General features: G+C 40.2%; 3 protein-coding genes across 6 annotated transcripts; 1 reads left to right on the top strand and 2 right to left on the bottom strand.

Moving 5' to 3' along the window:
* Window positions 1-1,928: 1,928 nt before the first annotated feature.
* Window positions 1,929-3,715, bottom strand: LOC116208987 (probable aquaporin NIP7-1). The gene is made up of 5 exons (XM_031542562.1): window positions 3,494-3,715; window positions 3,157-3,381; window positions 2,845-3,039; window positions 2,450-2,511; window positions 1,929-2,339 (listed from the first exon to the last, which is right to left on the bottom strand). The coding sequence occupies exons 1-5, from the start codon at window positions 3,713-3,715 to the stop codon at window positions 2,129-2,131; spliced, it is 915 nt and encodes a 304-aa protein (XP_031398422.1). The 3' UTR covers window positions 1,929-2,128.
* A 4,314-nt stretch (window positions 3,716-8,029) lies between these two features.
* On the bottom strand, window positions 8,030-9,662 carry LOC116207259 (probable aspartic proteinase GIP2). The gene has a single exon (XM_031540164.1). It carries the CDS (start codon window positions 9,613-9,615, stop codon window positions 8,320-8,322), a length of 1,296 nt encoding a protein of 431 aa, XP_031396024.1. The 5' UTR covers window positions 9,616-9,662; the 3' UTR covers window positions 8,030-8,319.
* Window positions 9,663-12,021: 2,359 nt separating this feature from the next.
* LOC116209679 (dual specificity protein phosphatase 1-like) lies at window positions 12,022-14,777 on the top strand. 4 transcript variants are annotated; one of them, XM_031543407.1, is made up of 5 exons: window positions 12,022-12,177; window positions 13,037-13,131; window positions 13,221-13,353; window positions 13,597-13,717; window positions 14,276-14,777. In XM_031543407.1, the coding sequence occupies exons 1-5, from the start codon at window positions 12,114-12,116 to the stop codon at window positions 14,418-14,420; spliced, it is 558 nt and encodes a 185-aa protein (XP_031399267.1). In that variant the 5' UTR covers window positions 12,022-12,113; the 3' UTR covers window positions 14,421-14,777. The 4 variants fall into 4 exon arrangements, with proteins under 4 accessions (XP_031399267.1, XP_031399266.1, XP_031399268.1 ...); XM_031543406.1 differs by lacking the exon at window positions 12,022-12,177 and adding an exon at window positions 12,185-12,287; XM_031543408.1 differs by lacking the exon at window positions 12,022-12,177 and adding an exon at window positions 12,185-12,287 and having other exon boundaries at window positions 14,220-14,348.
* The last annotated feature ends 1,092 nt before the right edge of the window (window positions 14,778-15,869 follow it).

Raw genomic sequence — 15,869 nt, 5'->3', positions numbered from 1 at the left:
GGGAAAAAAGAATATTTATTGACAAAAATCATCATCTTTGTACTCTTTGCAAACCGTTGGTTTTGATCCACTAATGCCAATTAACTGGTGGCTGGTGATTGCGATCGCAAAAGTTGGATCGATAACCAAAGTAGATCGGTTCAGATGTTTCTATCACCTGTTTCATTTAATTAATAAGGTTTCAGTTTCGAGTTTTGTGATGGAGAAGATTGACAATTGGTTGAGTTTTTTACTCTTCCGTTGACTAAACCGACTCAAATTGGATAAATTCTGAGCTTTCGGATATCATGGCATCCACCAAAAAAACTATTGAATTGATAATATATAGTACAGTTGACAAATTGCATTTCATGTAGTTAAAATTGAACGTTTTTATAGTGAAACATTTCGAAATTCATTGGAAGCACATTGTAGTGGGGATTAGCCCTTGAGATACTTTGCCCTATCCACTACTCCTTATCCATAGTTCCATATAGTCTTCCATTAGCGTCGAGCGTTGGCTCTATTGAAGCAACGTTATTACTCGAAAGGGAAACGAGTGACATCTGAAAGTCCTAAATCCAGGCAGAATGGGAATATGCACCTCTGGATAACTGAAGAACCGAAAAAGATGCAATTATATAATATATGGGGTCTTCTCCTCCTGCAAGATTTGCCGTCTGTCCCTTGGTATATATAGAACTACCCCTTTATGGGACCAATATCCACTTTCTTACCTTACATTCATGGAATACTAACGGAAGACTAAAACACCTTCACATACCGAGCAAGGTGTTGGATGGTATGCATCACTTGAGAGGAGAAAATAACGGCAATTAATAGATGAAAAATACATCGTGATCTCACTGAAAAAAATTAGACCCATATTAAAAAAAAGGTTTCGGTGCAATGATATTGGACCTTCGAATATATGAATTGAGAAGTGTAGAAAAGGAAAGTGGAAATTAATAAGCAGGAGGTAATTATGATTGCAAGGACTTACATGGAGAAATTAAGTTTCGAACAATAACATCCATTCCTTGCCCCCTCTATTAATTATTAATATTTTTATTTTATTATACTAAATTATAAATATTTCTCGTAACAGAAAGATAGGAATTCTACATTTGATTCTAATTAATGAAAAAAGTCATGCTATTTTTCTTCTTTTTTTTCTGTCACGTAAACAGGACCCACATCTTATCATCATTTAATATAATATCTTTTTTTAAAAAAAACTTTACATCATCATCACAAAAACTAATCTTTGTATATCTTTCTTGCTTAGTGGAAGAAAAGAAGTGCTTCTGGCAGAAAAAAAAAAAGAGAAAAAGAAAGAAAGAAAGAAAGGAAGAAAGAAACGGGACTCAAAAATCTTGATAAAATTGGACCACAAGCTTTTCTTGGTTATTGCCCATTCCTCGACCACATATTTGGACATGTTTGCTTTGAATCATGCATCAATGTCCTCCTCCTAAGTACATTATCAGGAGCTAGTCCAATCCATTCATGCCTCGTAAAAGCGAAGGAGCATGCAATACGCAAAGGTTCTCGGAGAGGTAATAGCTAGAGAGCCAAGCCTCCTTCGACAACTGCTTGAAATGTTAGAGAGGAGAATCGGATATAAGCGAATTTGGTAGAAAAGGGAATGCAATCGCCATACAAAATGGTCTACTTTTCTACATGTCTGAACGTTCCTAGTCTCATGTCCAGAACATATGGCATGACCCCTGAAAAGGAAATAGCTAAGTAACACATGTGAGAAGTATATATGACATGCCTAGCATTTGTTGTTGCAACCACTTCAGCAACTGCCCCATTTATTGTAGCTGCAATTTGGGCGAATTCAGAGGCTGAAATCGATCTGGTAAAATTTGTGACAAACAGTTCATAGTCGTAATGTCGATAAAAGGTTATAGTGCGAGACATGTGATCCAAGTCACGTTATATATGATCAACAAAAAATTCTATGATCTCAAAATGTTACGATTAATTCCCTCGCGACAATTTTCTAGAAGAAAGAGAAATTTGATTTCAACTGCAACACGCCCTCACTTGCTCAATCAATCTTCTCGGAACCGAGAAAATCTAGCGATTTATCTGTATATTTAGTCACGTTCAGCTGAAGTCCTTCGAAAAGGAGACTAAATTAAGCACAACCAAGCAAACTGGCACTCGGACATGACTCGGGGCTATAAACAGCAGGCTTGTGCTCCAGCTGGAGAAGGCAGTAAGCAAGGGCACCTGTGATAGCTCCACTGATGGGAGCGGCCACGTAAATCCACATGAAGTGGAAGTCCCACGAGACGATCGCAGGTCCCAGAGACCTCGCAGGATTCAGCGATCCCCCGGAAACAGGCCTGCAAAGCATAACATAAAGACTTGTTGATGAAGGCAAGTTCTTGTAGAGATGATAAGATGAAGGCAAGTTCTTGTAGAGATGATTAGTTTATTAAGTTTTGGGCATTACCCTGTGATCATTACTGCCACAGCAATGGCCATTCCCATAACAATGCCGGATAAATAGCCTACCTGTACAAAAAGTTCAAAATTTCGATTCATTTGTTTCGACAATATCATAAAAGGCAACAGTCGGCAGAGGATCATGCGGATATTTTTCTCTATTAATCACTTATATCTTGGTTCTTCATACTTAAATTACGCTTCATAACTTATGGCACGTGATGGAAAGTAGTAAGTACACACGAATGTGAAGAAAGGCGACACATATGACAGGAGAAAGCACAGTCAGAAAAGAAAAGCGGCCTTCTGACTTCTGTCTGTCTAAAATAGTCCTCGCCCTTGATCTTCCAAGGTTTAATATAACATTAAATTGCAGTGTGAAAATGTGAAATTTCTCCTTACGGATTTATAGTTATAAGACACAGAAGCAGCCAAAAAGACGATGATGAATGTGGCGATGAACTCCACCCAGAAGGCAGAGGAACTTCCATGGATTGGTCTTGTGGTCATGATGTTGGTTTCAACCCCATAGACCGCAGCTGCAACAAAAGTTGCCGAGACTGAACCTGTCAGCTGAGCAACTATGTAGAGTGGGACCTGTAACAGGAATCAAGAAGCATCTTTAATTTCGAAACCAAAACCATCATTACATCAAGCAGATGAGCAAATGATGTTGTAGGAAATCGAAAATGGTTCATCAGTTCATAGTAGTACCCTGGACCATGGGAAGCTACTGAAGATCGCAAAGGAGATGGTCACTGCAGGATTAACATGAGCGCAGGAGATGTGACCGATAGCGAAAACTACTATCACAACTGTCAGTCCAACTGTGGCGGCATATTCTAGAAGGCCCACGTTGCCTTTAAGGAGCTCGGTGATTGCTATTATCCCACAGATGCAGAACATAAGGATGAAAGTTCCTACAAACTCAGCAACAACCTGCATTCCGTTAAATTCTGTCACAAACCTCGATATTGCTTTTGCTTTCTGTACATCTCAAAATGACATAGTCTTGCCTTGTACTTGGAAGGGCTAATAGTCCTCCTCTTACCATTCGAACAGGATCCAGATTGACTCCATCTAGAGAGTAACCGAACATTAGCTTTTCAAGCAGGACTTTGCCAAGCTTCTGCAATGAGTGGGAGCCCTTCTCTCGGTCGTCCCTAGATATGCTGCTTGTCGATGCTTCATCCGATATTGTAGGAAAGGATCGGTTTATCGGCAATTGGTTCATGGTCAAGCTTTTCAAGTCTCCAGAATCGTCTTTTAACATGCTTATCGGGACAAAGAGTGATGGATTTAAGTTGTGGTTTTTTCATTGCAAGGAATATATCCTGGACTTCATAATATTTAAGTATAACGATTCGGGTGAGGTTCGGTTTTTTCACACAGTTTAAGCTCCTTGGAGAAGTGTAGTTTTAAGGGGGGAATTGAATAGATGAGTGTTCCAAGCGCAATCCGTGTGTCGCTGCTCTAAGTTAGGACGCAATCCCCAGTCATGCTTCTGGAACCATTTTCCTGTTTGCTTTCTCACTACAATTCACCAAACAATTTTCATATGTAAAGTGCCCTGAGCTTTTACATTTAAACCGAACATTTTATCGGTTTCGACCAATGCACTCTACAGTCATGTGCTCTTTGAAATGTTTGAGCCGATTGAACCCCATTAATTCTAAGTCATCTGATGAAGTAGAATCGAAAGGCAATCAAATGGAATCATTATGTAAAATGGTCGCAGTTTCTATGGCCATTACGTTCTATTTCGTAAGGCAGCAAGATGAAGAGTGGCATACTCATAGACAATCTTATCAAAATATTCATGCTTAATCAACCTGGGCTATAAGAAGAAAAGAAAAACCGCTTTAATCGGGTCCAAATAGGATGGTAACCAGGCCCACTAGATGTTATTTGCGCCATGACTTTCTTTTCGACTGAGAAACAGATTTCAGATAAATGGATCTTACATTGAGAAGGAGCCTTAAGTCCGTTTTGATTTCACATTCGGTTTGGACTTGATCACTTACTAATTCAAACCTAAGGTTTTGGTTGAACAGAAAATTTTTCTTTGCTTCTATATTTTGGTCGATAAGGTAATACTTTTGATCTGTCAATCTCAACATCCCGGGCACTGTGAAGAAGGAAAAAGCAAAACAAAGAACAAAATTCGGAAATTCCGGAAGGATCAAGGCACCCGACTGACGCGTGCGTTATACCAACTACCGCAAGATTTTCTAATTAAGCTCCAACACAGGAGGAGCTAGTGTTGAGCAGCAGGAGCGTATTGCTGAACCCGAAAGTTGAGGAGGCCACGTTCATTTCTACGGAGATTGTCCTCCATCCGATGTGTCCTTATGACAATTGAAGTCATTGGTTGGATCCTCCATCAATTAATCCAAGTACACGTATCTATTCACTCTAAACATCGAGTTTGTCCCCTTGATTTCCCGGACCACGTCGTCCTGAAGCAAAACCCAAATGGTTTCACAGCTGCCATTTGCGGATCTTCTTCCTCGATGCTGCCTTCATGAGCTCTTGGATGAGTGGTTTGTAGATAGAGGAGTCAATAACGGCATAAGGAGTTAAGAGTGCTAATCTTGGTTGCCACCAACTTCTCAATGCCTAGCAATGAGGTCTTGAATGATAAGGGCGAGACCCTTATTGCTGTCCATGAAGTACTCAATGGATGGATCGCCTTCTGAGTGGACCAACCCAGAGGTGTATACATGGTTGATTAGGAGCTTGGTGACGAGCAATGATTTCTACAACTCTTGTGCGCTGCGAAGCCTACAGTAAGGCCGGCTGCCAATGTACATGACCCCGCTCCCTTTGGCTGTGGATGGGAGGCAAACGGCGAACTTGTTGGGCACCTTGAGAGCGGTCGAGAGTGTGGAGAGAAATGAGGTAATGGCCCTTGTCATCGAATCCCTTGCTTGTCTTGGGAGGCCTTCCATGATGGATGAGTCGGTGCACACCAAATGGAGCTGCGGAATATGAAGACGTGCTCTGTACTTATGTACAGGTATGACGTCCATTATCATCTCCTTAACTGGTGCGGTATCCTTGAAAGGCCTGGCCGAGAAAACCGCGCCCGTGTCATTTGTGCAACTCAGCTTGGGTTCACCTAGGCTACACGTCACCCACCCGATCCCACCTGCCTGATCACACTGACTTCATCCACAAGCATCGGGCCGCTAGGATGCCGAGTGGCACCTGGTACCCTCACGGTTGAACCACGCCCATTTGCCTAGCCAGGTCCAAGACCATGTTCATGGGCCACGGGAGTCCCGATCCTGATCAAGGTGGAAGGCAGTCGAGTTGGGTCATCTTTCCACTCGGGGAAGATGAGAGGGCTGGGTTCGGGTCGAGCAACATGGGATGGGAGTAAAAGGGATGGCGGCAAAGGTCACGAGAAGCAGAGAAAGGGGAACGCTTATGTGCCATTTGTTTTGTTATGAGACATCCATGGACCATTGAATGGATTTTCTATTAGAGAAAATATTCAATCAGCGTTATTCATTCACGGTAGATAAATAATAATCAATTGAAATATCTAAAAATTAGAATATGTGAGATCATTTTGGAGTTAATTTTTTCACTTCAAGCATTATAATTAAGTGTCATTCAGTCAACTGAATGAATGACACTCACCTAATCAATATATAATATATAAATCCTGGAACAGTTAACCAGGTCACAACACGTGTAATCATTGACCTCCCTAGCTTCTGCCATGTGTCGCCATGTGTCTATGCTCCCATGTGGATTTCGCCACATGTTGAGCTATCTTAATTACATAGTTCTTATTTTGCAAAAAAGCACATGCAAAAAAAAACATATAACAATTGTTTTTTATAGAAATATTACTTGGAAATAATTATTTTTATTAAGTACAAATTTTTCTTATATATAGCAATTGATTTTGAAAAAAATCATATTCAAATTGCTGAAATTACATCGTTGTACATTGAATAAATAAGTATAATATAAGTCTATTTCATACTGTTTTAATTCAAATTGGTAAAATTATAACGCCGAATTGGTTAAATTACACGGATGTTACCAATTCGAATCGTTAACTTTCGAATTTTTATTATTACTGTTTTTATAATTATAAAAAAATTTCACCCCGAAACAATTATATTCTAATCTCTAGAATTACATCGTTGTACATTGAATAAATAATTATAATAGAACATTCGAATTGGTAGAATTACAATGCCAAATTGATTGAATAACGCAAATGTTACTAATTCAAATGGTTAACTTTCGGATTTCTATTATTATTGTTTAGTATATTATAAAAAAAAACTACCAAAACACACTGGAACTATTTAAATCACCCCAAAACTCACTGAAACTATTTTATTATTACATAAAACAATAGCTGGAAAAAAAAAATACTTCCACCTCCCCTAACTACTGTTACCCCTAATACAACCAAACCTTAGCTGACCCCTCTCCTCCTCCCGACGGTGACACCTAGAGCCGCCACCTCTCCTCCTCTGCCGGCAGTTACCAACCGACCTCTCTCCCCCTCCACGGTTCTCCCTCAACTCTCCGGTTAAAAATTCATCTTCACATTGCTATTTAATCATTAATTGATGGCGTATTGCCATGCGTTTTAAGTATCTAAACTACATAGCCACTATTTAAAAAAAAAACACATGCAAAAAAAACTACACATATATATAAATTTAATTAAATGAAAAAAATGCACAAAAAAATTACATATATATAAACTTAATTAAACGAAAAAAAACATGTGCAAATCATTCGATTGGTAAAATTACAACAACGTACATTGAATGTTGATTTTAATATAAATATATATTACCTTAATTGACCGAAAAAAATTATTTGATCGAATTTTACCTTCGAATCGGTAACATTACGCCATTGTATATTGAATATCAATTTCAATACGAATATATATGTATAATTTAATTAAATATATATATATATATAATAAACTCGCGCAATGCGTAGGCGAATGTATAGTATTTGCTCAATGGTAGATGCTGTTGGAGCCCGCATTGAGAAGAACAAGTGGGATGGATAATTTAATTCAACACATTGGGTATGAAGAGATGAAGAATTAAATAGGGATTCGGATCATATGTAAAAGTCCTCATCCCTGTCAGCCAAAGCATGGGCATCTTTGAACAAAGGCAGATATTTTTATTCCGCAACTTTATTGGTGGGACATTTTTATGGGGTCATGAGAAAACGTGTAATTCCTACGAACGGCGTGCAATTTATCTCTACTCAGATTGATCCGATCCACATATAATGGTTCTTCTTAAATTTATTTAAGACCCGTACATATGTAATTTCATGGTAGATGCATAGGAGGTGCAGGTTACGTACGTCAAATGCGTTCGTTGGATCAAGTAAAGCCTTTTGGAACTCAACCACGTTCCTGTATAATCAGCATAAGTCATGGAGTTTGTTGCTGTAGTTAGAATAGTTTGAGCAGTTGACTGGATAAGATCTTCTAAAGTTAGCCAAATTTTTATACAATTAATCTTGTATATCTGCATGAACCTTAATATAAGGCATCTGCTATAATATAAAGTGTTGTTTATTTTGTTTAACGTTTATATTAATTCGAATACAAGGTTAACTAATTAATACAGCACATGTTGCTTTTTCAGTACACAATCGTAGACACAATTTGAATCCAGTGGCCTTTCTTGACTTCGAGGGGTTGCATAAGCTTAAAGCATCAGTTGCCAGTCACTTTCTTTGATGTAGAATCGATTAATCTACTGGAGGAAGAGTTTTATTGAGATCTGAGACATCGACACAAAACAAACCGTTACAAATGGATCGAGCATAAGACTCACGAGCATCGCTCGACATGGGATCTTCTCCGACTCAAAAGTGGGAGCAGCTTGTGTTTTGAAGCAGAAGTGAGTTACTGAATGCGAAAGTTGAGGAGTTGACGTCGAACTCTAAAAGGTTCTCCTCCATCTGGTGTGCTCCGATGACAATTGAGGTGGTCACTTCTTTACCTGCATCCACAAACCCGAGGCACATCACCTCTTTACTCACCCTCACCATTGAGTTCGCCCCCTTAATCTCCCATTGCGCGTCGCTCTGGAGCACCAGGACAATGTTCGGCACATCAGGGCCTGCCTTGGTGCTACCGATCGTCTTCATCTTGTAGCACAACCCAAATGGAGCCACATTTGCAGTTTTCTTTATCTTCTTTTTCGAGGCTGCCTCGGCAAATGCCTTCATGAGAGTCTTGTATATAGAAGAGTGAAGCTTCGTGTATGGAGTTATCGTGCTTATTTTAGTCCCACCTACACCGTTACTGCCGATGTCTAGCAAAGAATTGTTGAAAGATACGGGCGTGTAGTCCACTTTGATGGCTCTCACGTCCACGAAATACTCGAAAGAAGCATCACCCTCACTAGAAATCGGAGCAGTGCTCACAGGGTTGACAAGGAGCTTCGTAACGAGCAGAGACTTGGAGAAGTCTTTTGATCCGGTGAAGGGCCTATAGTAGGGGCCGCCACCAATGTACATGTCTCCATGGCCGAGCTTGCTTGAGGACGGGAGGCAGAGAGCAACCTTGCTGGACAAGTTGAGGGCGGACCAGAGCTTACTTGGTAGAGAAGTCATCGCCCTTGACAGGGCGATGACTCCTGTAGTCGTGTTCGGGAGGCCTTCTAGGGCTGATGAGCTCACACATGCGACAGGAAACTGCCTGACATGGAGCCTGGAAGTGTACTTCAACCCATCGGTTGCACGGACGACCAGAACATCCTCACCTAATCCTTCCGCCAACTGCATGTTCTGAAACGGATTGTAGGGAAAGACACCACATGTGTCATTAGTGCACCCGGGTCGAGCGGGACCGTTGCAACCGACACACCCTATCCCACCTGCGGCATTGCAAGTGTCCGAACCACATGCAACCGGCCTATAGGCCAAGGAGTTATAGCCTCCGTCGCAGTTGAACCACGACCACTGTCCCGCAAGGTCAAGCAGGGTGTTTACTGCAGTGGGAGGAGTCCCGACCATGATCGTGGTGTAGTACAGTCGGGTCGGGTCGTCTTTCCTGATCGGAAATATCAGTGGGCTTGGAGTAGCAGCATGGGATGGAGAAAGAAAGAAAAATGAGAGGATCAAAATGAAGAGATGGCAAAGAGAATTAGATGCCATTCTGAGAATTGGATTAGGGTGCAATGAAAACAGTAAGAAGGCACTGAATTTATATTAGGCTAAGGGCAGCCCTTAATGCTAAATTTCATTATGTTCATGTGCAATTTGGCCATAGTTTATACAGAAAATGGCTTGTCTCTTCTCAAGTGGCAACCATCTTTATTATTCAGGATTTTTTTTTTCTCGATTATAAGAAAGATTTACTTATTTAATAGAGAATGAAAAAGCGGAAAAGGAAACAAAAAAAAAACATACTGTCCAACTAGCTAATGAAAATTATATATGATCGAGATCCATTAATAATAAATATGGCCGGAATCTCTTGATTTCGAAACGAAGGGTAGTGCTATTACTTTCAACTCCGTTTTCTCTTATCCTGGAGACTTTAATTTGTTATTTTAATAGATAAAATCCAAGGACCTGTCAGGTGCAATCCAGCAAAATTCGTCAAACCCATGTGGACGAATTAGATCCATTCAAACTACAGCTAGGATTGCCTTAATAACGTTGTCTATGAGCACATAAACAAGAGGGAGTGGCTCCTGATGGAGAAGTAGTTGGGTGTAAATCCAAATTAAATTAAAACGTACGACTCTGTTCTTTTCATCGTCCATAATAAAAGAAATGTGAGGATGTATATATCGGGAATCTGCTTCAGGGCAACCGGACTTTTACAATTAGGCCTTCACTCGAGGCACCACGCCATTTGATATGCCATGCCCGAAGACCATACTTAACCACGAACAGCATCTATGCTAGTTTGTGTCGTCGCTCTGAGGTCGATGCTGCATAAATGTAAAAGCCAACTTTGGGGGTCGAATTCGGTGAACAACTCCCGTCAGATTGGGCTTCTCTCTTCTTGGATCTCAGGAATTCGTGAGTCGAAAACTTCAACCTCGGACCCCATACATGTACAATTCAAAGTTTTGTTAAACCATGAGAACTGTTCATCAGCATAACGGAAGGCCAAGTGGAATCCTTAATTCCTAGTGCAAAATTAGCAGTGGCTACTTTGGACAGAGGAAGACCGTCCTAGAGAGTTAATTTCAAAAGGAATGAGTTTAATACAGTAACACATGTCGTCAATACGAGATCATTAAATTTTATGCAATTTAATCCTTTTTTCGGGTAATAAGGTAATTTAATATTTTTATTAGTGAAACTTTCATACTCTTTTATTAGTTTTCGTAATTCTTATACTAGATTATGATGAGCCTCTTTCATAATCCAAAAAAGCAATAATTTATGTCTGATTGAATCTGTGTTTTATAACCTTAATTAATTTATCAAGCAGCCCTAGAAAATAGGAAAACAAAACAAAACAAAAGGCGCGGGGTTTCGTTCCTTACTTTATGTCCTTTATTTAACTCCAGTGAAGGTAATACATGGATGTATCATTTCATATATGGATTCATGGACACATACCTCAACCAACAAAAATTGAGCTAAACCCCAAGGGGTTTGAATTGGTGATTAAGAGGAGTGCATGTATTCACCCGACTCTTGATTCAAAACTTTTAGGGGCCAGCTTGCACGGTCTTTGGCCAATTTACCCAGTTTTGTGCGATTGCGAGCCGACATACGAGATAATAGGGATTAATCGGGTGAAATCCGATTACCCTACGATAGCAAAAAAAAAAAAAGAGAGCTATTATTATGATAATTGTAGAGCTATGTCCATCAAAATGCTAGAATATTATCAAAGAGGGTAGAGCGCAGTGGCGCTTCATCGTCTGATAATTAAGAAATTCTAGATTCGATACTTGATGGGACTACTCGTGTCTCTTTATTAGTTATTAAGATTTATATTTCATTGTGTTAGGTACATGGGTCTCCCTTGTAAACAAAAAAAAATACTAGAATATTAGGTCGGTTTAGAAATTTGGAAAATGGGCAGGATACTTTATAGTGCGGCGAAACTCACTCTTAATGGAAAATCAAGAGCTCATAGTCGACTCCCACCGGTATGCTTCCCACCTCCCTTTATTTCCACTTCCTCAGGCATATGGGTCTCCCAAAAAAGAACGTGACAAGTGAGGATGAAGTAAAAACTCGGAAGGCTAGAAATCTGAACAATATATGCAATATCATTCGTAATCCATTGAGACTCAATCTCGATCTGAACAGTTCGTATCAATTCGCACAGTGGGATTTCCATCTCCCTTTATTTCCGCTTTCTTACTAAGCCGATAGGTCTTTCTTGTAAAAACGCGAAACTAAGGAAGAACAGAAGGCCCAAGATGGGCTGGGCCTACTGTATGATTAAAGATTATTGGTCCAAATTGGGCCTTTAAAAAGGGCGTATAGTCCAATTCATCTTCTGCAGATAAGACAACGTTGAAGATTCAAGGGAGATTATAATATGAATAAATATAATAAAAGGAAAATTCTTGAAATGATATCACAAGAATGGGCATCGATTGGACAACTTCCTTCGAGGCAGCAACGTTGTATGGGCTGAAGCTGTTCTTACATTTTTACAGCCTCTGAGCCCATAAATGGCGGTTTCCTTTCTCCAATCTCAATTCTTTCTGGTCAACGTAAAAGGAACCCAGCAATCAGGTATCGTCTTCCACATCAAACCTCCGTTATTGACATGTCGTCCGTCCATTTGATTCTTCCGATTGCATGCATTGGTTGTCGCATCTCCAAGAAGTCTCCATCTCAACCAAGTTCATGCCTACGCTTATCCCACCTGATGTCCTGTTGTTATGCGCTGTTCTGTTTGATTCATTCTGCAGCTACCCAGATGTTTTCTCTGGGATGTTGGGAAAAAGTTTTGATTTTTCCGACACCCGCGTCAATTTGCGACAATATATGTCTGTACCAGTATACGAGCTCGTCAATTGTTCTGCCTTTTGATGAGCCATAGTCTTGAGCATTAACACCTGATCTTGTGTCCAATTTCATGAGTTTCTTTGCGATCTACCGTCAAATGTAGTTTGCCAACTTCAGCTCGAAATCACACACCATAACATGAAAGATCTCGAGAATATTATGTGATGGAACGTTAATTTCCGCCATGATGTGGGATTCGGTTCTCGAATTAATTGGGTCGGACTAGAACTTGAGGGGTGGGAAGCAGTGCTAGAGGGTAGAATTTGGAAGGAAGGAAAGAGATTCACTGAGAAGCCGAGTTAATAGGCGTTGGTTATTGCACGAGCTGGAACATCTTACTAAGGTTAGATAGTTGTGTAAGTTATCAAGGATAGTGATGTTTGTTGCCAATGCTAGAGTTTGTCAGTGAACGGGATGGGATGCAAAACTTCTTGAAAGATGGGATTGATCACTGAGCCTTAATCATCTAGGAATTGAGAGTTGAGATATCCTTCTACTTTGCGTGATTACGAATTCAAACCGTTCAAATTTGAAGCTTTATGAAGAACAGGAACTGACTAGCAATTTGTTTCTGATTTTAAAGGAGCAGGGAGAAGGAAGCGTGGGCTTTTCTCTACAATGTCGACGAATATGCATGATATGTTCTTTCTAAGTAATAACATGTGCGAGATTGAAAAGGTCTTTATTGAATATGTACCTTGTCAGACTCTGATACTGCACTTGTTTCACCGACTTATTGTGCAACCAAATGTTTATTCGTCATTCAGGGTCTCTTTCTAGGTGCTTATTGCCACACATGTGATAGGGAAAAGTTGAAGAGTTCAAATATCACGCATGTCTTGTCGGTGGCTAATCTACGGCCTACATATCCCGATGAGTTCATTTACAAAGTTATTGATGGTACATGTTCTGCACCTAAGCTTTGCTGGATTTTTTTTTTTTTTTTTTGTAGTCTTCAAAATCCACTGTTTTCTTTCCGTCATGACATGTTTTTGTAGACTTTCCCCCTAGTTCTGGGTGGATAACCTAAATCGATCAAATTTGTGGTGTTCCCGATGTGATAACCATTTTTTTGCTACGAATGCCATGGCACATGCGAGTTGAAGGCTGAACATTGATTATGTTTTTCTGCTTGATTGATAGTGCTGGACATGCCCGACGCATCTATAAAAAATCACTTTGATGAGTGCTTCGAGTTCATTGATGAAGCCAAAAGACGGGGGGGAAGCGTGCTCGTTCATTGCTTCATGGGCGTCTCCAGGAGGTAATATACTGATCTTTCTTGCCTTATCTCAGACATTTTCTCCAGATACCATTGTTGTAAGTGACAATGAATATAGCATAACGAATTCAATAATATTCCTTAATGAAATCTGCTGCGAAGTAGGTAAGCAGCATGGTTTCCCTAGCATTTCACTACCCAGCTAACTATAGTTGTCATCGTTTGGGATTTGAGGTGGTCTTTGGTCAATAAGTACGTTAAAAGGTATTTTCGGGGTTTTGGGTCCAAGATATTGTTAATTGCTCTTGAGGCTTTTCATTCTTTGTCTGAGTGTGTCAAAATGGAACTTAACCGCAAGTTTTAGTGATAGCTTCAACATTCTAGATAAGATCGAACAATGGGATGGGATTAGTTTTCTTCCTCCCTGGACAGACAGTTGATGGTAACCTGTACATCAACAATGTGAAAATGCAAAAGATGTTTGGCTTTTCCTAGAGAAAGTGTGCTTTCGTGATAACATTTTTGACATTTGCCTTCGTTGCAGTGTGACGGTGGAGTGTGCTTTCGTGATATCATTTTTGACATTTGCCTTCGTTGCAGTGTGACGGTGGTTGTGGCATATCTGATGAAGAAGCGGGGGATGAGCCTATCCCAAGCTCTCGAGCACGTGAAGCAGAGACGGCCACAAGCATCTCCTAACATCGGTTTTATTCAACAACTTCAAGATTTCCAGAATTCTCTCTAAATTCGAGCTACGATTGCTGGATACTTGCTTATACTTGCTGGAGCATTCATAAACCTGAGACACCTGATACTACTGCTGTATGAGTAGATATAGCAGCAGTTTGCCCTGTTTCGATTGTTTAAGCATAAGGTCGAGGTCGATGGTCTTCGTTGCAGTTCCATAGCACGGCATCCCTCGGTAACATGTCTTGCAGGCAGTTTGAAGATTAGTTTGCACAGGCATGACATTGTGGTCCATTGATATAAATATGTAAGGACCATGGGATTTCCTACCTCCCAAAAAGAGATATTCCTCCATCAGAAAAAATCCCGACGTACATTCGGTCGGAAAAAGGAAAAGACGCCGATCAATTTGCAACCGAGAATTGTTCCAATGCCACGCTGAGAAAGCGATTTCCCATATTGGGTATTTACTCTTCGTTTTATTTTCACATTTCCATAAACGGTAAGCAATTCATGAACCAAAACTCCAAAAAGGTCCAACGACAAGATTCGCTGTGGCCACTCCGACGTACAAGAATCCTATGATCACGGGCGACTATCAAAAGGAGGACATGCTACAGTGTATGTGCAATGTGGATTTGCCAGGCGATGATGGATCTATCCATGGCAATCCCCGTGCTTGTGTCTCAGTGAGCTGCACCTTCGTATCCTTGTCAAGCCCATTGCGTACAGCAGCCCATTTCCTCGACAAAATTTGATGGATCCGTTCGAAGTTGAACTTCCTCAACTAATTCAGATCCGTTCGAGCGACACGGGGACTAGTTAACTTGCCCCGCGCATTCTGGGCCTGGGCTAGATGTAATGGATTTTCTTGTCCTTTATCTGCCCATCAAAAAAAAATTTCGAACCGATCAAATTTTCCGACTTGTCGGAGTTAAAACTAATACACTCAACAATCTTCCATCAATCGGGCGAACCGTAACAAGAAAAAGCTCAAAACTTACATTCCGACAAATATAAATTCGTTAACGCCATATTGGATGACGATGCATTCCACAAATAGCACATGTTCTGGCCGAGAAAGCGGAAGATTATAACTAGAAGCTCCAGAAACTTATCAAACTGCTCCAAACTACATTTGCAAATTATTGTAATCATGGAGGAGGAATGGCCACAATCTTATCTTCTGCCTCGTTAAATTATTGTTGTCTTCTCTGTTTTGAGGGGGTCCATATTTGTGCGAGGAGAGCAGATGGCAGATGAGAGTCGACTGACACAGATGCTTCAAGAAAAAGACATTTTTTGAATATATATCACATCGCAAAATCAATTTAATTAGTAAATATTTCTATTTCTAGCTGTACAGAAACAGTCCTTTTTTGTTTGGCCACATGCAATATTATTGCGTGAAATGATTAGGGAAACAAAAATTATTCCCAAAAAAAAAAAGAAAAATGAAAACCCTCGAAATATTTCACGTCCCGCCACAAACAGTCCACATGTAACC

This window comes from Punica granatum, chromosome 5 (genome assembly GCF_007655135.1).
Source record: "Punica granatum isolate Tunisia-2019 chromosome 5, ASM765513v2, whole genome shotgun sequence".
Classification (NCBI taxonomy): domain Eukaryota; kingdom Viridiplantae; phylum Streptophyta; class Magnoliopsida; order Myrtales; family Lythraceae; genus Punica; species Punica granatum.
Note: the sequence above shows the minus strand (reverse complement) of the source record. Positions and strands in the feature narration are given on the sequence as shown.